This window comes from Lontra canadensis, unplaced genomic scaffold, assembly GCF_010015895.1.
Source record: "Lontra canadensis isolate GAN:19392208 unplaced genomic scaffold, GSC_riverotter_1.0 scaffold189, whole genome shotgun sequence".
Taxonomy (NCBI): Eukaryota; Metazoa; Chordata; class Mammalia; order Carnivora; family Mustelidae; genus Lontra; species Lontra canadensis.
This window is the reverse complement of record NW_022631183.1, coordinates 1,443,281-1,469,237: the sequence shown is the minus strand read 5'-3', so window position 1 is coordinate 1,469,237 and position 25,957 is coordinate 1,443,281. Positions and strand designations below refer to the sequence as shown.

The 25,957-nt window shown below is 34.4% G+C and overlaps 1 protein-coding gene across 13 annotated transcripts in view; it reads right to left on the bottom strand.

Moving 5' to 3' along the window:
• Positions 1–25,957, bottom strand: part of LOC116861037 (ankyrin repeat and KH domain-containing protein 1) — a 128,116-nt gene that overhangs the window by 30,138 nt on the left and 72,021 nt on the right. For 10 of the 13 annotated variants that reach the window (XM_032847479.1, XM_032847476.1, XM_032847475.1 and 7 more), the window contains 10 exons: positions 23,330–23,417; positions 20,415–20,542; positions 20,069–20,212; positions 19,024–19,126; positions 10,017–10,775; positions 4,230–4,375; positions 3,741–3,852; positions 3,138–3,283; positions 2,475–2,617; positions 1,794–2,007 (listed from right to left, as the gene is read on the bottom strand). In XM_032847479.1, coding sequence (XP_032703370.1) covers positions 1,794–2,007; positions 2,475–2,617; positions 3,138–3,283; positions 3,741–3,852; positions 4,230–4,375; positions 10,017–10,775; positions 19,024–19,126; positions 20,069–20,212; positions 20,415–20,542; positions 23,330–23,417 — 1,983 coding nt within the window. The remainder of the gene's footprint in view (positions 1–1,793; positions 2,008–2,474; positions 2,618–3,137; positions 3,284–3,740; positions 3,853–4,229; positions 4,376–10,016; positions 10,776–19,023; positions 19,127–20,068; positions 20,213–20,414; positions 20,543–23,329; positions 23,418–25,957) is intronic. The other 3 variants (XM_032847471.1, XM_032847481.1, XM_032847480.1) reach the window with 3 other exon arrangements.

The window sequence follows — 25,957 nt, the reverse complement described above, 5'->3', positions numbered from 1 at the left end:
GAATAAATTCCTTCCATCCTGTTCACACTTGGGAAAAATATGTTAAAATATCATTTTATAAATTTTATACATGTGTGTCTTTTGCTCATTAATCTCTAAAACTTTTGCCAAGAGATATTTCATACTGGTATCATTTCTAAAGAAATATAGATTTTTATAGGACTTCTAACACTGAATATGTGTAATCCATTTCCTGGATAGCAGGAAAGATTCATTTTTCTTTGTGCTATGAAAAAAAAAATTTTGTCTGTGTGCTATGAAAAATTTGAGGAAAACTATACTTCCTAATTTTGTAGATTACAAAAATGTAAATATTGCATTAAATTTTAAGAAATAGGGGCACCTGGGTGCTCAGTGGGTTAAAGCCTCTGCCTTCGGCTTGGGTCATGATCCCAGGGTCCTGGGATCGAGCCCCGCATCGAGCCCCGCATCGGGCTCTCTGCTTCCTCCTCTCTCTCTGCCTGCCTTTCTGCCTACTTGTGATCTCTGTCTGTCAAATAAATAAATAAAATCTTTAAAAAAAATTTTTTTTTAAGAAATATAACTAAAGCAGTTCAAGGAGAAAATATGATTCAAACCTTTCAAATCTAGGGTGCCTGGGTGGCTCAGTGGGTTAAAGCCTCTGCCTCCAGCTCAGGTCATGATCCCAGGGTCCTGGGATTGAGCCCCACAACGGGCTCTCTGCTCAGTGGGGAGACTGCTTCCCTCTCTCTCTGCCTGCCTCTCTGCCTACTTGTGATCTCTGTCTGTCAAATAAATAAATAAATAAAATCTTTAAAAAAAAAAAAAGAAAAGAGAACTAGAAAGATCATCCTCTCATTAAAAAAGAACACCAAAAAAACCCTTTCAAATCTGAAATGACTACCAGATTGGCTGCTGTCTGACTATAAAGAATTCCACATAAGCTACATTTCTCGGGTTGTAAGTACCTAATAGTTCTAAGCACAGAAATTCAAAACACTGATATACTAACTTCCTTCTAAATGCCAAAAGTCATGAATTTGTCAGAATCTGTTACAATCAGACTAAATTTTAGCTCTCTTAATTTTATAATCTATGCAATAATTTTTCTGATTGGATTTTTTAACCAATAAAAAGCACATGCTTCTTTGAAGGAGTTCTTTAAAAATCTACATTAAAGGACCCTATAGGACACTTGGCTTAGTCCGTAGAACATGTGATTCTTGATCTCACGGTTTTAAATTCAAGCCCCATGTTGGGCATAGAGCTTACATAAAAAACAAAAAAAAAACCCAAACAGAAACCTCGACAATCTTACTACAAAGATAGCTTATTATATTCAAAGACTGCAAACTGGAGGTTTAATAGCTACTCAAGGCTAAGGTTGGAAAACATACAGATTCTACCTTCTTCATTGTTCTTAATAAAAGACGTGAATGATGATAGTGTGTCATTGGCCACAATTCCCAGATCTTGTCTTGGGATGTCATTTTTAACTTAAGACAGTTTAAAACAGCACATTCAATTTGAGTTGAAATGCCATGCTAATTTTTTTTTTTTAAGATTTTATTTTTAAGTAATTTCTATATCCAACGTGGGGCTCAAAATCACAGCTCTAAAATCAAGAGACACACACTCTACTGATTGAGTCAGATGCCCTTTCATAACTATATATATTTAAGTAAACTCTACTCCTGATGTGGGGCTTAAACTCACAACCCCAAGATTAAGAGCTGGATGCTTTACTGACTGATCCAGGCAGGCATCTGAAACACCATGCTCTTTATACTAGAAATACACCCCAAGTAGTTGAAAAGTTGTAAAATGCTTACCTTTGCCCTATGTTCAACATTGGCTTTTCGATCCAGAAGCAAACTCACGACTTCTGCTCGGCCTTGGAAACAGGCCAAAGTGAGAGCTGTGTTCCGATTGGTCTCGATTTGGGCATTAATGTCTGAACCCATATCAAGCAGCAGTTTCACTGCAGGAACATGTCCATTCATGGCAGCCAACATCAAGGGAGAAATACCTAGTTTACTCCCAGTCCTAAGGGGAGAAATTTGCTTAGAAAATTAAGATAATATGTTGCCTATTGTTTTTTAAACAATGAAATGATTCAGAGTAAAAAGAAAGGTCTCTAACACCAATGAATAAATTTTATTTGTGTAGACTACTAACTAGGAATAGGAAAATCTCACAATTTAAAACATAATCCCTATTTAGAGGTTAAAAATTTCCAACCATACACAATGAAGTGCTTCCTGAAATGAGGTATCTTTAAAAATCGCTATTTTAGCTGAAATAATCTATGATTACTTATAAGCACATCATAGGAAAAACTGCTGGTCTTGTACTTTAGAACTATCTCTAAAAAAGTTTCTAATTTTTAGTTACAAGTATAGTTGACTTTAGTATTATCTTAATTAAAATTGATATCCGTACAAATATTTAGAGGAAGACGCTTAACCCCAAGGTAGTAATTTACTAATCATGAATAAAATGAAGATAGATACCTTGAATTAATCTCTGCCCCAGCATTAAGCAGAATCTTAATGATATTAACATATCCTCCAGATGCAGCTAGACTCAATGGTGTATAATCAGACACATTCCTATGTTCTTTATTTGCACCTCGAGCCAGAAGCAAGTCTACCACCTATGAAGTAAAATACAGAGAAATCCAGTTTAAACCAAGGGTTCAACTTATAATGAAGGAAGCACAAAGAAACGGAATCTATACATTACTCGTCTGAATATCTGACATTTTAATTATGCCCTAAATATTCAAACATCAGTACTAGAGAAATGGATTCAATTTCATATCAAGGAATTTGGAGCTTTGAAATCCCAATTATATTGAAATAACAAAATATTACTCATTCTACTCATTAACTGTTGAGTGATGAACCTGCATTTCATATGTGTTAGGACTGTGGCTTATTCAGCCTCAATAAATGTAAGGATAAACAGAGTTTTGTTTTTGTTTTTGTTTTTTTTTTTTGGCTAAAGCACAAGAAACAGATTCCATAAAAGCCGATTTAGTACTCCCATCAAATTTAGTATATGGAACATGTCACACCACATGTAAGTTTTATTCATGTAGCTAAATTACTAAGCATATGCATATTTAATATATGAGCATAATGTCTACAAAATGAAAATTAACATTAACACACCTCCTGACGTCCACCAGAACATGCTAATGAAAGTGGAGTATCCTTAGTACGTTCTGATTGTGCTTCTATATCTCCACCTTTATCCAAAAGGATTTCAACAACTCCAACATGCCCTGCTGTTGCTGCCAGGATCAGTGGTGTGAAACCTAAAGCAGAAAATAAAAATCTCAAATTTGTGTTTTTTTACTTATTGAGCCATTGCTTTTAATTCTCTATTACTTCAAAAGAAGAAGCTCTTTAGGACAGACTCTTACAACCATTTAACATAAAACTGCTCTAATCACTAATTTATTAGTGACAAAACCCCAAAAACACATGCTAAAAAGGAAATGCTAAGTCAAACAAAACTACCAAAGTTTATACTCATAATGAACTCTGTCTGGTATCTCTGTAAGCTCTACTTTTAGATTAAGGAGAAAGGCAACAACAACTTGCTATACCTCACTGGATATTCCTTACTGAAATATGCGTATCCATTTTTTCACTGAGGTAGTCTAGGAACTATTTATCGATAATCAAAAACATAACTGTTTTCTTAAAAAAGAAAAAACTGTTTTCTCATGTAACTACTCTCGGGCTTTACTTCTGACTGACATTTCTTACCTTTTTTGTCTCTGTGCTCAATTTTAGCATCTCGCGCAATGAGTACGGACACAAGTTCTTCGTGACCACCCGCACAAGCTAATGTTAACGCTGTGTCATGATTGCTCTCAGTCTAGAGGGGAGAAAAAGTTAGTTTTTGTTTACAACGGTGTTATCATTTGAAGAGCAAATAATACTTATTTTCACATTGAATATACGATGATAATTTTCTTTTCCAAACAAAGAAACTCAGAATTTGCAAAAGAAGTTAAATAAAGGGGCACCTGTGTAGCTCAGTCAGTTAAGTGTCCAACTCTTGATTTCTACTCAGGTCATGATCTCAAGCCCTGCATCGGGCTCTGTGCTCAGCATAGAGTCTGCTTGAGATTCTCTCTCTCCTTCTGCCCCTCCCCCCAACTTGTGCACTCTATCTCTCTCTAAAGTAAATAAGTAAAATCCTTTAAATAAATAAATAAAGCAAGCAAGGAAGCAAGCAAGCAATCTACTTACATGTGCATCAATGTCAACTGAAGGATACACAGGGGGAATAGACTGGGAAGCCACATTGCTTGGAGACTGTGAACAGGGTTCAGGTGTAAGACATTCTGTGGTCTGAGAGGAACTGTTTGAACCACTGGGCACTCTGCTACTCACAGCTGAAAAACAATATTCATATTGCTGAATTCTACTTAAAAGAGTAAAGTCACTTATATACATAAAAACACAGAAAAATTTTAAAGCAGGAATATGATGTGGTAGTTATAACACAAGCTTTGGAATCAGATGGGCCTATGTTTGAATCCCAGTTCCACACTTTCTGATCTCAGGCAAGTAATTTAACCTCTTAGGGCCTCAATTTTCCTCATATGTAAGATGGGGATGATAACAGTAGTACCTGCTTTGAAAGACTGTTGGAAACACCACTTGAGATAATGCAGGTGAAATACTTATTAGCATGGTGCTTAATGTTCAGTGCATACACAACGAATAACGGCCTTTATGTTATCAATAGGGAAAAAATAGTTTACAATAAAGAATAAATTTTGTATCTTAGTTTGTAAAAATTAATCAGATAAAAATGTCCTGAGGACAATGCACAAAATAGGGGAGAGGAGAACAAGTTAAAATATTTCTCACATAAATAGCAGAGTGTGTTTTTAAAATTCAATATTTATCTTGAAAATTTGCTAAAATGAATTAATCTCTAAAAATAAAACTATTTTTAAAATCCACATTGGAACTTTTATTAGGGATCTCAATCTGGTGTTTGAGACTGCTGTCAGAAAACTGAGTTAATTGACGTTATATCTTTATGTCTCTACATATTTCTTATGTTTCATAAGAGGCAGAGTTTGTCCCACAATGGGAGAAATAGGATCTCAGAGGTACCTTACTTACCTGGTAAGTAAGGTACAAAAAGCATTTAAATACACAGTGTTAAAAAAAGAAAATAAAATAAAAAATAAAATAAAATACACAGTGTTTGGTACATGTGAAGGGCTCATTAGATGTAATTACCAGATATTTTATAGGACTTTCAGTACTATTGCTCACTGTATTGAAAAACAAAAACATTACTCACTCAAGAAAAAACTCAGAAAAAAACCTATAATCATTCATATAAAAAAAGAAAAAGCTTCAGTGATGGCAATAACCTCTCATCTAGACTAAAAGTAAATAAAAAACACATAGGTCTCAAAGGAAACTGTAAGCATTTCGAGAGTTAGAGAATGTTTAATCTCTAGAATTTCGATATGACTGGATCCCAATCAAGAATACTGTTCACAAGTGTAAACAACTAAGTTTAGTTTAACTTCACAAATTTTAATATGTTCAGATATGTTTCTACATGAACTGTCCCATCCTCTTCCCCACTAATATATATAAAACCATATTGACTATAGGAATTTCTGTAGCTTCTTTCATGGTTACAAATAGGAATTATTATTTTATATATTTGTTTCACCTACAAGAACATGCAGAAAATGAAAACAAAGCTTTAAAAATATTTATCATTCAGCAAATTAAAAACAGACAGTATTCTGTTATACCTCCTCAAAACAGCTGGTATATTTGGAAAACAACTCTAGAAAATAAAACACTAAAGACCAACTTGTAGCTCCTCTGTAATAGTAAGATTTTTAACAGTGGTCTCATAATGATTAACAAATACCTTGCTAAAGAACTACTTTTATTATTATTAATGTTGTTTATCTATGTTATCTTTTTGTTATCATGAAAAACAGATACTTAAAAATTTTTAAATAATTGATTAGAGTACTATGCCGGATGTGAAACTATAAAACTTCTTTACAGAGATGGCTTTAAAAAAAAATTCTGTGCATTTAACAGCTCTATTACCAAAAATGTGTTGTTAAATCAACTATTGTATATTTTTGTACATTATCCTAGAAACATTTTTCCCTCTTTCCAATAATAACAATCAGAAACATTCCAAAAAGTGACTTTAACAGCATTAATTACACACAAAAAGTAATAAAGATAAGACTAGAAAGTAGCAAGATTTAAAAGGTACATGTGGAATAAAGGTTTTATTGATATAAAATTACACCGGGACTACTACATTCTCATAAATCTTAAAATGTTTCCTACCTCTGAATGAAATGTCTCTGATAATGAGAGATCACTACTCCAAAAGTCACTATATAATTCAAATTAAATGTATGTACTATCCTAAAATGGGGTGATAGAAGAATTAACTGCAATATTCTACTTAATTCTTTATGAAATTTAAGATGGTTTCATAGGCAATATGGAAGATAATAATAAACCTTACATATAAAAATCTCAGATACTAGGTATACACAAATTATGCTGTGAGATTTTAGGAAATTAAATCACCATAATCTGTTTTATATCATAGTAGCTTTATTAAATACAAATAAATAAAAATCTATAAGTAAAATATTAACATCTATTAGAAGAAATTATTTAAAGATACTTTATTGCAAATTCCCTCAAAAATAAGAGGGTTTCCTAATTACCTTTTTATTCTTAAGCTTACATTGACTGCTACAGGATTACTTAAAGCAAGATACTTTTGAATTGGAATTTGTTTTAAGAGAACCTATTAAGATGCCAACAACAGTACAATGTGCTAGCCACAAAATTATATTACCTTACATACATACTACATCTTAACATAAAATTAAAGGAAATTGTTAATCTTTTTTAGCAGTCTAAGAAAATAACAAATATCTTTAAGATAAATTCAGAACTTAAACATGAATCAGATCATGCATATTACATTTAAGGTTCTTAGACATGGCTGAATGGAGTTTGAGGTGACACTAGAAACAACTTCCATACAGAAGTATGGAAAAGGACCATACTTTTCCATACTTTTTCAAGTATGGAAAAGGGAAAAGGACCTATTTTCTAAGATTATTATAAATAACTCATGAGATAATGTATATAAAACATTAAGCACAGAGCTCAGTACATGGTAAATAATCGATAAATATGAATATATTGATGTTAAGTTGATTTTTAATCAATCTTCTTTATATATTAATAATAAAATTTTTACTAGATGTTTCTGGAACTGCTCAGTGGTCAAAGCTATTCTGTATTTTTTTAGATTTCCAAACCTTAGTTCTAGACATCTGAACTGAGAATCACTTGTTATTATGATACCTTCTAAAAGCCCAGCACTTACATTCACAAGAAAAGGACCTGAAGAACCATGCTCCCAATCGAGAGTTTACATACATTCTGTCTGGGATTTATCAAGTGTAACACATATTAGACTATATACTAACATATTCAGTCAGCTAATCAAGTGATGACCTTAATAAATTATTTATCTAACTCAGTTACATGAAAATATTTTGATATAAGAGCAATAAAGAAAAAATACTCCTATACTTAGAGAATGAAATTTATTACTATTATCTATGAATATTCTCTAAAATAAAACTGTAAGATATACAGTATTCTCTCCTTTATTAAATATGAGGGATGAGAACTAAATTTGGGTAAAATTGATCACATACATGTCTGATGCAATCTATAATCATACTGATATATTAATACATCATGTAATTATAGAATTGGGTATTCACCTACTCCACCCTTGTCTAATTTCTTTCACCTTCAATAAAGAAAATTAAGAGAAACTGGGTCTTAATAGAATAACGCTTTTTAACTTTAAGTGAGATAGTTCACCATCTTGAACAAAGAAAATCTAATTATTGCTATATATTTTAAAACAGATAACGAAAATGGAAATTTTTATATGAAGATAATGTTTAGTTATTGGCTGATTTATAAGCAAAAGTTTATGAATAAAAGAATATTATACAAAATGATAGGCCAACTATCACTAGATATTAATGTCTAATAGAAATTAAATTTTCTTAGTTTATATTAATATAATACATAATTAAATGATGTTTCTAAACAAATTTTTTGAACTTTATAAAGTCCATATCAACATAACAAATAGTTTGACGAAATAAATTTCGTCTCCCCTAGAAGAATCATCCATAAGTACTACCATAAAGTTAATATCTATAAGTTCTCTTTAGAGCGGTTTCTAAATTATTTAAAAAAAAAAAAAAGACAAGTTCTAAGTTACAACAAAACTAGTTTGAGCAGTAATGTGGCTGCAAACTGAGTATTCAATTAGGAACATTATGTCACTTATGTAATCTAAGTCTTAAAAATGTTATTCCCGTATTATCAGTTTCATTATTATTATTCATAACCATACTTGATGCTCAAATACCTGCTTTTACCCAGATTAGAAATTAGGAATATAAATGAACTATAAGAGTTTATTCATAATTTATAACAACTCTCAACACCAATGACACAAAGTTAATTTGAGTTAAGTGGCTGTGGGCTGAAGATATAAAAACCCAAATTAAAGAATAAAGAATGTAACTCCTTAAAACACTTCCCAGCATTTTTATTTTCTGTATGGGAAACTAAGTATTCCTCCTCTGGACAGTGCTATTTATTACATATCAGAGGAGGCTCATAGGCAGTATCACAATTCTATAACCATTGCAAGTCATACAAATGCTCAATAAAAATCCTGATTTAAGTAAGCTTATTCCACATTTTTAAAGATTCAGTAAAGATTAGGAAGGCTAAAAGCTCACAAAAGAAGAAAGGAAATTGGGATAGCATAATTGGGATGGGAAGAGGGGAGGAGAATATGACAAGAGGAAACAGACAACAGTAAGGAAAAAAAATGTTGCAATCAAGAGACAGAGGACTGGCCTGCCTTTGAATATCACTCCAGCTACATCTTAGTTCTTGGTCTTCATCCACTGTCAACAGCCATTCTGGCTGCATTTCTGAACTGGGCTCTCATGGAGGTGATACATTCACCAGCCATCTTTAGGAAGGTAAATGATTAATTGCACTGTTTTCCCACTGCTGCAAGGACAATGAAAGGGAAAGTAAACTTGTGCACCTCATTTCATATCTAGTTGTAATTTTCCACACAACAATAAACAGAAACATATACTTTAAGGTTATCAGGCCTTTCTTTTTTTCTTTTCCTGTGTGTATGTGTGTTGTGTCTGTCTGTGTGCTTTCATCAAGATAGTTAATATAAAAAATCCTGATCTCCAAATCATCATCCAGTTGATAATTTCAATGTAATCTGAATCTTCTAGCCACAAATACAAGAACATGGAATACTTATAGTTTTCTCTGAACATCCCTTTTAATTAAAAATACTTAAGTTGATCTAATAAAATTATAAATTAATTTAGAATTATGATTTTCAGATATGAAAATCACTAGCAGGAAAATTTAATGTATAATCTTATGTGAATATCTCTAAAGCCTATAAAGAAATCTTACTTTGAGATGTCCTACCCAAGATACAACACAGGGTGATGTTTTGTTTTTTCGTTTGTTTGTTTTTATTTTTTAAGTAATCTCTATACCAAGTGTGGGGCTCAAAGTCATGACCTGGACAGCAACAGTTGCATGCTCTACCAACTGAGCACCCCAGGCACCCCACAGGGTGGTCTGGATACCAAAGTTCTAAAATAAAAGCTCAGGGCAACTTTATTTTTTGCCTTTGCAAAAATTATTTCTTGTTATTACAAGAAAGAAAAGGGGAAAACACACTTTCATGTGTTAGTGGTATACTGCTTAGTTAAATTCACTTCCAAAACACCTTAAGGAATAAATAATTTTAAAAAGATAGTTCTAAAATGGAAAAGTACTAAGTTGGTGTTTTTGGAGGGTCGTGTAAAGAAGTTGAGCACACAGATTAAAGAGAAATTATTACAGATATATTTCTTAACCCACCTGCTATCAGGTCATCAAGAGTGTCGGTAAGCGTCTGGGCTGGAGTTGCAACCATTAGTCCATCTGGTTCTTGAACTAAGAGCCCCTGATCATGTCCAGTAATAGCAATCTGAGGCTGTCCTATAATCTGATGATTACCTGATACTTTCTGAAGTTCAAGAGAATTTGTCCCATTAGAACCTAAGTCACTGGAAAAGTTACACTGCGGAGAAGATAAAGGCTGGACTGGGACAAAATCAATTTGTTCTGCCGATGGTGGAGACTGTTGCTCATCATCAACATCATTATCTTTAAATAAGATTGTGTCAACCTGAGGTAACTCTGAAAAGTGATCCTCTGGGAGACTAACATCTCCTTCCCCTTCTGGGAAGACTCCTCTATGAGAGCACTGCTGGTGTAGAGATACTGTGTCTTTCTGACCTTTGGTTTCCAAGTATTCTTTGGTAAATTGCTGCTGTGTTTTCATCTGCAACTGCCTTTCCACTTTCTGTAGTTCTTTCAGTATTTTCTTCTTCTTCTGGACTTGCTCTTCTCTGTTCTTTTTAAGTTCTTCTATCTTATCTTTGTTCAGAGGTTCACCTTGAATTAACTCCAGTGACTTAAGCTGTGCTTTTTCAATAGCACTAATTCTTTGTCCCAGTTCATTCAGCTTGCCTTCAGTCTCCTCTACTATGCACTCCAAAGGCTGGTATGGGTGAAAAGGTGGCAGTACGTCCTGATCTGCTACCTGCAGGGAACTGGACTTCTGCTTGGATGTACCTAAGCACATGAAAAATGTTTGAAAAAGTGCCATGCTAAAAAAAAAAAAAAAAAAAAATCAGCTCCCCCTCCCACACACACGGACCTCCCTCCCAAAACCCTTATAACTAATGCTGTAGAATGAATGTTCAAAGATTCACACCAGTGGAAGGTAGATTAAACTGTATTCATCTATTTCAAAACAGCACACTCTGGATGTTGTCGATTTGAAAAATGTGACTTTTTTAAATTAAAAAAATCGAAATTTTAGGATAGGAGAATTTTGGAAGTTAAGATGGGGCAAGGAGAAAGGAGATCAAAGAGGAAAGAATCTCACAATTCTGCATATTAGGTTTGACTTTTAAAGAACATTAACTCTAAAATAGCATCAAAATAGTGTTGAGGATATCATTAAAGATATCCCAATTGTTTCTTCACAATATTAACTGTGCAAGTAAAGGTCACTACAGGAATCTATAACTTGTAAATCAACGTAATGAAAATTGTTTTTTAAATGGCCAAAACCCATGTCTTATTATATTAAAATATAACATTAAATCAGTTTTTTTCCAGACCTAACCTTCTAAAATTTTCCATTAAGTAAATCTTTAACATTTCTTTACCTGAAAATGACATTAAACTTAAATCACAAAGGACAATTATTCTGAGTTTAAATAAAGTTTTCATGTAAAAGTCTATGAGAAAAACAATGAGTGTTACCTAGGAGAAAATCAGACTTCTCATACAGGATTTCTCATATTGATGGTATATGTTAAAAATGAAGTAAATGTATGTTATTTTAAGATTTTAGATCACAATTAAAGTAAGATACTCCTCATGACAAAATAATTATCATTATTAACAATCTTACCACCTGGACATAAAACGGAGGGAACTATGCAGTAACTACTTTGAGGCAAACTGAAGGCTTACTCTTCCTGTTTAGGAAGAACCGGGGCTATTCAACAATGAAAAGGAACAACTGATATGTTCTACAAGGTGGGCAAACCTTGAAAACATTACGCTAAGTTAAAGAGGCCAGACACAAAAGATGACATACCGTGCACTACCATTTATATCAAATCTAAAGAGAAAGGCAAATCTATAGAGACAGAAAGGAAAGTAGTTTGCCTGGGGTAATGGTATTGAGAATGAACATTGATTATGAACTACCATGAGAGATATTTTCAGAGTAACAAAGATGTTTAAAACTAGATGGTAGTGATGGTTTCATAATTCGGTAAATTTACTAAAACTCACTGCCCTGTACACTTAAAATGAAGGAACTTTATGGAATGTAAATTAAACAACAGTAAATTCGCTTTTAAAGAAGATCTGGGTAAGAAATAGTTGTTTACTCTTCTGAATTGCAATCAACATATATGAATAACATAGGTAACTTAAGATTTTTAAAAATAAGATCATCCAATGCATTCAACATGATTCTCGAGTCCAAAGAAAAATGTCATCACCCATTTGATGTTAATACTCTGAGTTACAAGAGGGTAATAAAACCAATAGAGGAAAAAAAAATCAGGGATTCAACTGTTTTTGTTTTGTTTTGTTTTTGCTAGATTAGGAAATCTCAAAAATGCAGGTACCTCAAACATCTTCAACATGTTATTAATGAAAAAGTACAACGGTTTTCCCTCAGATATTGACTTTAAAGGTTCAGGATACCACAGTTCCAAAACCACTGCAATCATTCTAAGAGACTTAATTATTCCTTGAAAGCAAACTTCAGCAAAATTTATTACCCACATTCAATTTCAAATTTATATCTGAGCAAAGGGACAGGTCAAGACCTTATCCTTCCAGAGCAAAATCCATTATATTTGTGAGATAAATGTTTTTAAAGATTTTACTTATTTATTTGAGAGAGGGAGGGAGAGACAGAAAGAAAGAGAGAACACCCTAGCAAGGGTAGGGGTGGCCGGGTGGAGCTGACTTCCCAGTGAGCAGGGAGCTCCACACAGGGCTCAATCCCAGAACCCTAGGATCATGACCTGAGCCAAAGGCAGACACTCAACAGACTGGGCGACCCAGGCACCCTTGTGAGATAAAATAATAACTTCTTTAAGATCTTACAGGAATCCAAGGTTTGATTTATTTGTTCCAAGTACCTACTAACAATCAACAGGTAAGAAAAGGGTAAAGATTTACTGCCACAAATAGCAATGTAGATATCTGCTAGTCCAGCAAAGAAATTTTCAATCATGCAATAAATTCAATGACAGTTCAAGCTCTGCAAAGACTGAATGAATGTTCATTAATTTTCAAACATACTAGTGTACTTACTATTTAATTTGTATTTAAGATTAAGGAAAACTAGGTTAGAGGTCAACACCAATCAGACTGGTAATTACGATGACCCTGGACAATCTCAGATCTAAAATCTTATAAACAGTATGACCCAAAATAAGATTGGAATTTTGAGGACAGTAATGGATAGGAATAAGCCCTATCTTGTTAACAAATAAAATATAATAAGCTTAGAGCACAAGATTTACTAAAATTAACTTATTTAACTTAAAATAAAAACTTTAAGGCCAGGACATATGTAGCAGGAAGAACAGGATGGTGAAAATAATGGACAAAAACCAGGTCTTCCCAAAATAGCTAATGGCTGAGTATCTATATAATCATGGTGTTAGTGGGATTGCCCAGATACACATTAAAGCATTAATAAAAGATATAAGTCTGGAAGAAAACAAGTTGGTAAAAACAAATAATGTCACCTAATTATTCCTAGAAGCTTAAGCAACACCTTAGTGTTTGGGAAAAGTACTAAATGTGACAAGCATCCTCTTAGCAACAAAATTTTTACCAGGTAGTATAAGAATCCAGAACATAAGAGTTCTAACTTTTAAAACATCTCCTGTCAGAAACAAGTCACTGTCAGAAACAAGTAATTTGAATCTATTCACTATTAGCATTGAGTGACATCATAAAGCACTGTTTAGGAATATAGGTAAAGCCAATATCTCACTCTTAAGTCTGGTGTTTTCCTACTTTCTCTTTTTCCCTTTTTCCCTTTTCCTCCATTAATAAAACAAAAAAAAAGTTTATAACAGGAAACCATGATATACAGATAATTTAGAATATAGCCTTTATTTTATGCACAGTGAGGGAATGAGGTGGACATATACTTGCCAAAAATTAAGTTTACTATTAAAATGAGTTTAATTCCATCAATCATTTTTGTGTCTGAATTAGTACTTGGTGCAATAAAAAAATAATGGCCAAAGGGAAAAATACCTGACATACAAATCGATCTAGATTTTTCCTTACTTGTTTTTGTCTAAGGAAATTTAAACATGGTTCTACAATTCCCTTGCTTTCTTACATTACCACACAGAAGCAGATTCCCCACTCAGCAGGGAGCCCAATGCAGGGCTTGATTCCAGGACTCTGGGATCATGACCTGAGCCAAAAGCAGATGTTTAACCAACTGAGCCACCTAGGCACCCCTAGAAAGATTTTTTTTTTGAAGATTTTATTTATTTATTTGTCAGAAAGTAAGCACAAGTAGTGGGTGCAGCAGGCAGAGCAGGCAGAGGAAGAAGCAGGCTCCCCACTGAGCAGGGAGCCTGATGTGGGACTCGATCCCAGAACCCTGGGATCATGACCTGAGCAGAAGGCAGACGCTTAACCGACTAAGCCACCCAGGCACCCCGCCAAGAATGAACTTTAAACAACACTCCCAACTGGGTCTTAAGTGGAAAAAAAAGGTCAATGAAGTACAGTTGAAAATAACATAGTACGTAAGTGTAGTAGCACATATGTTGTTTAATGGAATTTGTATTTGGATAAATAAATGTATATTGTTTTGTGAGTTTCAATACAAAATACTTCTTATTATCGTCACAGTCAAAAATGAAAGCCACTGGCTGAGAAATGACTCATTTTTCCTTTATACCTAAATTTCTGTCTCAAAATTTCCCAAAGTAACAGGGCATCCTATATATCTTCAACACAGTAAGCGTAACCAAGAATGTCCAAAGAGTGAACATCTGTGTAACATGCTAAAAGATTAATTGAACCTCCTGCTTTTTAATATAAATCTCATATATTAAAAGATTTTAAATTTGTACACTGATAAATTCACATAAGCATGATTACATAATGGAAATCTACTAAACTAGAGAATACTAGTAGTAAAATTTTCCAGAGGAACACTCAATTTCATTCACTGTACATATAATTTCTATACAATTTTACTGATTTGATATGAAAATGAGAACTTTTCATGTTGCCTACTCCAATAAACAATTCTGGGATATAAAGCAGTATATTAATTTAATTCTTAGTTTATATTCAAATTTGTTTTTGATCTTTTCCTAACCATTCTAGAATACTACTTCTTCATTAATTTTTTAAACATCCTCTTTAATTACAATGTCTCTCTTCTTAAAAAAAATTCTTAATAATTTTCTTTGTCTTCAGACAATCTAAACTTAGCCTGGTGCTCATGAATTTATTTAACAAATATCTGAACATCTAGTATAAGCAAGGCATAGTGGACCATACAAAGACAACATAAACCCTGCCCTTGAGGAGCTTACAGTCTAACAGGGGAGATAAAGATGTACAAAACCAAATACAAAGATAAAGCCAAGGGTTGGCAGGTTTGGGAATGGGTGTATAATACAGGTAATATGGGAACCCTTATGTATTGCTAGTAGGAATGCAAACTGCATAGCCATTCTAGAGAGCAATTTGTGACACTTTGTCAGATAAACATTATGCAGTCCTGTAACAGGTTCTTTTTCTTTCTTTTTTAAGATTTATTTATATTTTATGTGAGAGAGAGAGAGAGAGAGTGCGTACACATATGTGTGGCAGGGGAGGGGCAGAGGGAGAGGTTGAGAGACAATCTCAAGCAGACTCCCCACTGAGCTCGGAGCATGAGGTCACAGTGCTCCATCTCACCACCCTGAGATTAAGACCTGAGCTGAAATCAAGAGGAAGAGTCACCCAGGCACCTCCTATGACAGTAATTCTGTTCCCTGATTTTACCCCAAAGAGATTCTCACACACATCCTTAAGAGGACTGTACCAGCATTTTCATCACAGCACTGTCTGTGGTGGTGGGGGATAAGAAGCAATTTGGATACCCATCACTGGAAAAAGACAAGTAAAAAGTGGAAGATATATAAGATGAAGCACTATGCTGCTAGCAGAAATAGTCTAGAGGCAGACACATGGATAGATCTGTAAAAGTGTTTAGTGAAAAAAGCAAAAAAGAAAACATGATCTATAGCACAATACCACTCATGTAAACTAAAAATACGCATAAGGTAGTAAACATTTTATAAGAATTTACAAAAACAAAAGAATTCGCATCAAACAACAGAATGATTGTATCAGGGAAGTAGGATTAACTCAACCTTCTATACATGAAGTCCAAGGGAAGGGAAAGGGGCAGATGTTACCAGAGTCAGAAGAAAGATCCAATAAAGAGCTGTACAGTACTCCAGAGAAAAGAATTACTCCTCAAGAGGACTTGAGGTACACACAAAAGATGTGTTTTGTTTATCTTGACATCATTTTAATGTTCTGTAGGGGTTTAGTTCTAAGTGGTACAACCTGCAGAGGATAATCATGAGTCCTATCTTTTAGAATTGCTGGAGAACCAGTTATAACAAATAAGAGTTGATCAACAAATTTGATTTGTAAACTGATTTGGAAAGGCATAAAGCTGGTATTACTTATGCATCCTTTCCCAATTGAACATTCAAAACTATAGTTAATAAAACTAAATAATACTAGAAAACTGAGCATATCACTATCAGTTGGTTTCATATTTCGTTTATAGGGGTGATCTTGAGGCTTTTGTCAGATGGCACCTAGAATGTCAAATCCTTTGAAAACCAACAAAGGGTAAGGGAGATTAGCTTCCTAAATCAGGAGAATATGGGTCAAGAGGGATGGAACAAGTGTTGTACATGGATCATCAAAGAAAAGAGTATCTGGGCAGTACATATGTAAAATACCTAGGTAAGTTTTAAGGGCATGAAAGTATTTTAGAAGGATGCAGATACAAATAATAAAAAGACTTCAGGCAGAAGTAAAATGTTCTAAGAACTTAAAAGATGACTGCTAAGAAAGAAGAGGGTGTTAGAGAGGAGGAAGAGGAAGAACTCTTCCTTCATCCCTAATCATATTTTAATACAGATACAATCTATGGACTTAGAAGAAACAAAAACAACAGGGTCAAACAGAGATTTCATCACTCAAAGGAAGTGATGAGGAGAAAAAGCCACTTTAAGCAGGAGAACGTAATAATAAATCTTTTATGATTTAAATATCTACCTGGGTAATTCATTGTATAAATCTGTATCATCAACTAATTTTTCCTAATTCATAGTGATAAAACATTCTATGATGCACACGATTTATACTACTAACATTTTTTTAAAAGATTTTATTTATTTATTTGACAGAGAGAGATCACAAATAGGCAGAGAGGCAGGCAGAGAGAGAGAGGGGGAAGAAGGCTCCCCGCCAAGCAGAGAGCCCTATGTGGGACTCGATCCCAGGACCCTGAGACCAGGACCTGAGCTGAAGGCAGAGGCTTAACCCACTGAGCCACCCAGGTGCCCCTAAAATAGCATCTTAATACAGTACATCACTGCAGTTTGATCCTACACAAAGAAATATTAGGTTGGCAATGCCACATGACATCTGGCAACAACAAGCACCCAAGTGTCTAAATACAAGTGTTAATTTTTTCCTTCTCTTATAATTTAGTAAAATGAAAGATTACTTAAAAGGTTAGTCATTTCTATGTTATTCAATAAGTAATAAAACACCAAAGTGAAGAAACTTAAGTAGGTACCCAGTATCAGATGGTATTTCAGTATTCAAAGAATATGACTGATTATTCACTTGAGCATCAACTTAAAAGAAACCCTACCCAAACGATTCTGCTGACTTACGTATTAAATCTAAATTTAAAATGGTTTACTTCTTCTCTGCACACACTCCATGTCCTCCCTAGATTATTTCTTGATTATTTTGTGGCTTTGTTATTAATATATTTTTTGAATCATTTCTTATTTAGTACTGAATTTCCCCAGCCAAAGTTACTATAGTCCTCTACAACATATAGCCAAACATAAAACAAACACAGAGACATTTAGGTCTAAATATTTTACTAAGAGTAAAGTCAGTTAGGATGCTTAGATTCCTTAATAAGCACATGCTTAATCTGCTTTTTATTTGTTAAAATTAAAAACAGCAGTCTTCATTTCCTGAAGAGTTTGAATAGCTAGGTGTGCAATGGAAAACTCCATTATAAAGCTTAAGTCAGAGAGATCACCGATATTTTATCTCTGGAAGTAATGGTTTAGAAATGAAGTAACCCTTGGTCAAGGCCCCTGATACTCTAAATTACTCAAATTGACATAATTTAAAAGAAGCTTCTACTTGCTGCTATAATAGTCAACTCTATCCAACTTTCCTTAAGTCAAAGAGAAACTAATATATACTTATACACCTCACTGTGATTTCAAAAATCTAGAGCTTGGTTATCATATACTGAATGAAATATGCTCATAAATTTGTTTTCATATAGTTTTTAATATCTTACACATCACCTATTTTATTTCAGAGAACTCAGGACAACTATACATGATTATCAAGTGAAGGTACTTTGTATCTACAAATGAAAAAGCAGGAAAATATTAGAGTTCATAAACTTGAGTCTTTTAAAGAGTATATGCTTCTTCTTGTTTACTTGGATGTTATTTATGTACTTTTTGACAGTTCCTTGTCTAGGTTCACATGATAGATGTTAGCCCACCATATTCAGTATTGCATGAAAGAAACTAAATGTAATTCTTAAACTTCTAACTCCTTCAGTTGCATCAATGCTATGAAGACTTAACTAGACAGCAAACGCACATTTTCACTCCTCATATTATACTACTGTTTAACAAAAGAACTGTCAAATGGAAAATGAATGTCTGATAAATTTTTGCTACTGTAATATAATCAGTAACTTGATATGCTTTGTAAGTATTTTTATCTGTGCCAGATGAAAACTATACCTAGCAGTACGTTAACAAGAAAATTAGAAGTCATTTTTCTTAGTATTTATCTTCTTTCTTTTATAAACAGTCTGTAAGACTATTAGCATTTGTCAGAATTACCTACCACAATTAATCCTGGGTAGACGTTAACCGTATGCCATTAAAGTGCTTTTACGAGTTCATTAATTAGGTGATAAAATACCCACTTTAAGGAAAATAATTCAATAACCAACCTTTTTGTACTCCTAGAAGGGCAGGGGGGTTCTCCTGTGATGTTCTGTCAGGTTCCTGGGGAGGTACAACCATGGCGAGTGTATGCATTGGTACACGTGGAACCTAAAAAGTTAACTCAGAAAAAATATCATCTCAGACCAAAGAATAAAACAAGGGCCCATAAATGAAATGGAAATTTAGATTTTCTTCATATACTACCAAATTCACTTTTTTGTTTCTAAAAAAACAAACAGAACTCAACAAAAAAAGCCTTCACCAAGGAATAATTTCTGAGAATATTGAATTGGACAAAATCAGGCTATCTATATGCAATGAACGATTTAAGCTAAACAGAATTAGTATTACTCTCTTTTTAGAGAGGAAGCCTTATTGGGCGTTGGTGGTTCTGATTATAGCTAGGAGTACAAGTCATATATTGACTGGCCCATTTACCCTGTTCAAATTCTTTATGGGTCAAAAAAGAAAATCCAACATATTCCCTAACTGGGTAACTTAGCAGTTCTCAGGATAACTTTGTAGAAAAGAACTTAAGATTTCACTGAACTTTGTATACTTAGTACACTCTCTATATTCTCTCCCTATTTTTAGGTAGGTTTAAAAATTACTTTAATCAACTTTTGGTACATTTATCCTGGATAACTACACTTTCCTGGTTAACAAAAAATAACTATCTCTAGAATAACTAATACTGTCTTGGGAGGTACTAAGGAAGAAGCTGTCCCCTGGTTTAAGGTTACGTTTAATGTATTCATTAAAAATAAATAACCCTAAAGACCTAGCTATAGTAGTTTGACAATGTGGAAAATTTATATTTATATTTGGTATTAAGTGTTTTTTAAAAAGAGCTTTTTTTTCAGTAAATAAGGCAACAGGTAATTTTCATGTACTTTTGAAGGAAATAAATCTTAAAGGATTTAGTATCTTGTTTATCTCAATACATAATAGAAGAGAGGAACAAATCCATTTTCCTTAAAACTAATTTTAAACAAAAACTCCCAATCAATTTGGAGGCTTTATATTTATAAATCAGCTGTTTTACTTTACCTGAGATTGATCTTGAGAAGGTGAGGTGAGCTGAGATACATCTGTAGTAGGAACTGACAGAACATTGTTTGGGTAATCCAACAGATAAGAAACAACGTTAGTATGGCCACCTTTTGCAGCTTCAATGAGCATTGTCGAGCCATCCTGAGAAAGATTGACATTAATCAATTACTTGTAAATTTCTTCTTATAACTGCTAGACATTCAGTTTCTTAGCAGCCTGTCTAGAATCAAAACTCATTTATAAACAGTAATGAATATGAAGCACTGAGACCAGCAAACATATCTTCAATATCTTTTAGTAACAATGCATATATTATTTATTTACTTATTTTTAGGTAGAATACCTTGAGTCGATGAGTAGGGTCGGCTCCATGAGCCAAAAGTAGCTCAACAACTGCCAGATGACCTCCCGCACATGCTAGTGACACTACTGTATGATCGTTATTGGCTGTAGCCCTATTCACATTGGCGCCTTCAAAGAAACATAAACAGCAATCTTAGAAAAAGGAATGAAGCAAGGTCACAAAAAATATCACTTTAGAGATTTGTTTTGAAGTATGAAATAGATTTTAAAAAGTACACAAATCATAAATGAAAATTTTTCACAAAGTGGACACACCTGTGTAACCAGCACCCAAATCAAGAAACAGAACGTTATCCACATACCAGCAGTCCCACACCTTGTGCCCTCTTTCCGTCACTACCCACCCTTCCAATGGTACTACTATCCTGACTTCCAAACTGGTCTTAGTTTTTGAACTTTATATGAATGAAATCATACAGTGTACTCTTTTGTGTCTGGCTTCTTTCGCTCAATATAATATTTGTGAGATGCATCCAAAATGTTGCGCGTAGCTGTAGTTCGTTCATTCAATATCACTTTTAAAATGGAAAATCTAGAAGACTAAGATTAATAAATATATACAGGTTAATGTAAGCATCAAATAATATCATTGTATGTAACTCTCAAAATGTTGTAAAGACCTTTTTTTATCTACTTCTAGAATGTGGCAGTATAGCCAGGTCTCAAAGTAGAGAAAACAGATTTTGTATTTTAAGAGTCAGAGGGACCTGGATATGGACAGAAGACAAGAATATCCAAAAATGTTATCCGAAAGCCTAATTAGTAAGTTGTTCAATAGCTTTGTTCGATGTGACCTGCAAAAGTCTAAATGCAAAATCCTTTCTTGACCTCCTATTTGATAAACTGTTTTTGACCCTTAAAAAAATTATAGTGCACCGAAGTCTCAACTCCATAGTTAAGACTATAGCAATATTCCTTCTTCATTAATTCCACACTTAGTTTCTGAAAAGAAAAATAAACCCATGGGCAAAACCACTATAATTGGGGTGCCTGGGTGGCTCAATGGATTAAAGCCTCTGCCTTCGGCTCAGGTCATGATCCCAGGGTCCTGGGATCGAGCCCCACATCAGGCTCTCTGCTCAGCAGGGAGCCTGCTTTCCTTCCTCTCTCTCTGCCTGCCTCTCTGCCTACTTCTGATCTCTGTCTGTCAAATAAATAAGTAAAATCTTTAAAAAAAAACAAAACACTATAATTAATTTAATTTTCAGAAATATCCAGCCGATCCTAAACCTAACTCACATAAAAGTACCTTTTGGAAGGGCAAGCAAGACACACCAATAAACTTTCTTATATTAGCAACATGTGATTATTTTTAAAGTTGTTAATAATAAATTTAGATGGTAGGATTGTTTAGCAGTTACTACAGCCTAGAAAGGCTATAATCAATGTGTTCTTTTTCTGACAAGTCTGATTACATGCTTAGTAGGGTTGGTGTTGGATATGACTAGATAACCCCCTTAGCAAGGAGCCTGAGAGAATTCCAAAGGTTACCCATCTATTTATTATTACTTCAGTATGCTTGAGGTAAATACCTTTTACAGACTATGTTGTAACCTTATGTAAAGATATGCCTTATTTGGTAGCAAAAATGTGCTATTAAGAAAATAAACCTAGTTGTACCCAATTAAAGAAGAAAAGAAGTATTTTCAAAAGGATAAAATCTTATACTTGTTTCGTAGTGGCACAAAATATCTGAGTTCGGTTGGAACTTAGGTATAAAATTTTTATTTTTTTAATAAATTTCTTATTTTTAGGGCCCCAGTCGGTTAAACACCTGTCTTCAGCTCAGGTCATGGGATTGAGCCCTGCGTAGGCTCCCTGCTCACTGGGGAGCCTGCTCCTCCCTCTCCTCCTTGCTCATGCCTTCTTTTACTATCTCTGTTGCTGTCTCTCTCTCTCAAATGAATAAATAAAATCTTAAAAAATATACATTTTAAAATTCTTAATTTAACAACATGACCTGAGCAGACTTTCCTTGCATTTTACCATCCTACCCCAGGATCTTTCATCAGATGCTAGAATACCTCTAACACTATACACAGAGTTAGGCTGAACCAAATGAAATCATTGGTATTTCCCTTTTTGATGTTTAAAATGACAGTTTTGTGGTTCAACCTAACATGGGTTTAACAGTATTTCACTCTTTGATAGTGAACAGTCCTGAACTATCTCTTCACCCATCATGCAAACTTCTTTCCCTAAATATATTCTAATAAAAGAACCTCTAGAGGAATATAAAAATAATACATAACGTCCTTGTTTATGTGGTTAATTCAACGGAACAGTAAACAATAGTTACAGACTTTCTGCCTCTCCACCCCTGCCCCCCTGCCAGCAGAACTGCCTTATCATTAAGTGCTGAACAATACTCTATTAAATATTGCTGGATGTTTTACATTTGGCTTTTCTAATTTTGGTCAGGAATAATAGGCAGCTTAGTTGCCAAACTTCACAAATTCAAAACTAATACAGAAAAATCCCGGGGTGCCTGGGTGGCTCAGTGGGTTAATAAGCCTCTGCCTTTGGCTCAGGTCCTGGTCCCAGGGTCCTGGGATTGAGCCCCGAGTCGGGCTCTCTGCTCAGCGGGGAGCCTGCTTCCTCCCCTCTCTCTCTGCCTGCCTCTCTGCCTGCTTGTGATCTCTCTCTCTCTCTGTCAAATAAATAAATTTTATATATATATATATATATATATATATATATATATATATATATATAAAGAAAAATCCCAATAAGTACTTCATGAACTCTACACTTACTAAATAAAATACAGCAATAAAGACTAGGATACAATACTTGTACTATAGGAAAAACAGCTCTAACACAAACTGCACCAGTTTAGGATTTTTTCTTCACAAGTTACAGCCTCTTACAAATCCTTACTTGTGCTTCCCTTACCTTTGCTAATAAGAAACTGCACAGTGCACAAATGACCAGCTCTCGCAGCTTTCATCAAAGGTGTTCTTCCACCCTCAGATTCATGTTCCTATTAAAGAAACAAAAAAATAATCCAACAGTGCCAATTCACTAACCATATATTTTTAAACAGTACAAACGACATGAGAAGTAAGATTTAATACTTACTGTAGCCACTTATACTACCTATCTCAATTCCTCCAAAATGTAGGATTAATTTCAGTCAATAGTACATGGTATAACCTTTTAAGGGCAAGTTCACTTTTGCATACCAAACAACAGCATTTAAAGATAGTACTTATGTTTTGTTTGAGCCTCAAAGAGAAATAGCCGCATTTTTCCAATCCCATGATCAAAAAGATGTTTTTCCTAACTATTCATATGAATTGTGAAAAAAGAACCTTAGTCTTACACATGATTAGGAAGATTCTGATCTTATATCAGAAACTAATCAGAACTCTATCACAGGACAGAAATCAGTCTCTCTCTCTCTTTTTAAATTTTATTTATTCAGAAACCAGTCTCTAAAGAAAAGCACTACAGTATTTCAAGGGTTAAGAGGAAAGAAAAAAGGAAAAAACACACCAAGGAGCAGACTTTATTTTAGACTAGAAATTAAATATGTGAATAGTGAAAGGCAAAAGAAGCAGTTTTATAATAGCAGAAAGATTGCTGTTCCTTCTAGGAAGTTTGCCAGCAAGAGAAGTGAATGACAAAACTGCATGCTACCATCCTAGTATCAAGTGCCCCTAAAAGGAGCTTGTTAATAAGCCAAGTAATACTGATGGGAGAACTTGAACTCTTATTACATTCATCTAAGTATTAAAATATAGCTGACTGATAAACACTGGGTGCTGTATGTAAGCGATGAACCACTGAATTTTACTCCAGAAACCAATCTTGCCCTGTATGTTAACTGAATTTTAAATAAAATAAACAAATAGGGTGCCTGGGTGGCTTAGTTGGTTGGGCGTCTGCCTTCGGCTCAGGTCATGATCCCAGGGTCCTGGGATCGAGTCCTGCATCAGGCTCCCTTACTCAGCGGGAGTCTGCTTCTTCCTCTGTCTCTTCCCTCTGCTCCAGCTCTCTCTCTCTCATATATATATATATATATATATATATAAATGTAGTTGATGCACTGCTTCTATGAAAAGTTTGCTCACCTATCCCATTTCATTGTGTATGTAAACATTAATTTCTGTTGTTCTGGTCTTTTGTTACCAAGAAAAACTTGATAAAGGGTGCCTGGGTGGCTCAGCCTCTGCATTTGGCTCAGGTCATGATCCCAGGCTCCTGGGATCAACCCCCACGTAGGGCTCCCTCCTCAGTGGGGAGTCTGCTTCTCCCTCTCCCCCTCCACCCCATTCGTGTGTGTGCTCTCTCTCTCAAGTAAATTAATATATAAAAAAGAAAAACCTGATAGAGAACAATGCTTAAGTCAAGCTTTATTTCAGCTCTTTTCTAGCTAACTCAGAGAATCCTTTAGCTACCACAGTCAACTTAAAAATAGTGTGCTCAGGGCGCCTGGCTAGTTTAGCCAGTGGTGTATGCAACTCTTGATCTCCAGGATTGAGTTCGAGTCCCACACTGGGTGTGGAAATGACTTAAAAAGTAAAGTCTCTTTTTTTAAAAGATGTATTTATTTATTTTAGAGAGAGCGCATGTGAAAAAGCAGGAGGGGCAGAGAGAGAGGGAGGGAAAATCCCAAGCAGCCTCCGGGCTGAATGTGGAGCCCAACAAGGGGCTGATCACATGACCCTGAGATCATGACCTTTTCTGAAATCAAGAGTCAGAGACTTAACCATCTAAGTCACCCAGGTGCCCCTAAAAATTAAAATCTTTAGAAAAAAAAATAGTGTGCTCTGCCAATAGGATACTTTTCAGTCTGTTAAATAACTACAGCTAATCTACAATTAAGGCAAACTAACAATGAGAAATAAGTAGACTGTCTGCCCAATGGAAACTTTAAACTGGCCTGCAGTGACATGAATTATACTCTAAAAGAGATTTAAAAATTTTTACCTTGATAGTACAGAATCTCTCAACTTCTTATAAAAATTAATTTATGTTTTGACTTCTTGTTATACATATTGATGATGTGACACTCTTTACTAATTTTAAAATATAGAGAAGATGGTTAACACAGGTGATGCTTTGGAATGGACTTTGAATTTACATTCAAATGTAAGCAAATCTAACATTCTAGAAATCTACGTAAAACAAAATGGAATATACTTTATGAAAACCTCATTCAGGGGCACCTGGGTGGCTCAGTGGGTTAAGCCTATGCCTTCAGCTCAGGTCATGATCCCAGGGTCCTGGGATAGATCCCCGCATCAGCTCTCTGCTCCGCAGGGAGCCTCCCTCCCCCGCTTTCTGCCTGCCTCTCTGCCTACTTGTGATCTGTCTGTCAAATAAATAAATAAAATCTTAAAAAAAAAAAAAAAGAAAGAAAACCTCATTTAGAAAGTTGTTCAGTTTCTCCATGTCACTTTTTTTCTGAATTATCAATGCAATCAACTACACACTGGAAACAAATTGCTCCTTTGGCAATGTGTTATTTCACTCCTGATTCAAGGCCTTTCTGCTCAAGCTGTTCTTTCTTCCCTG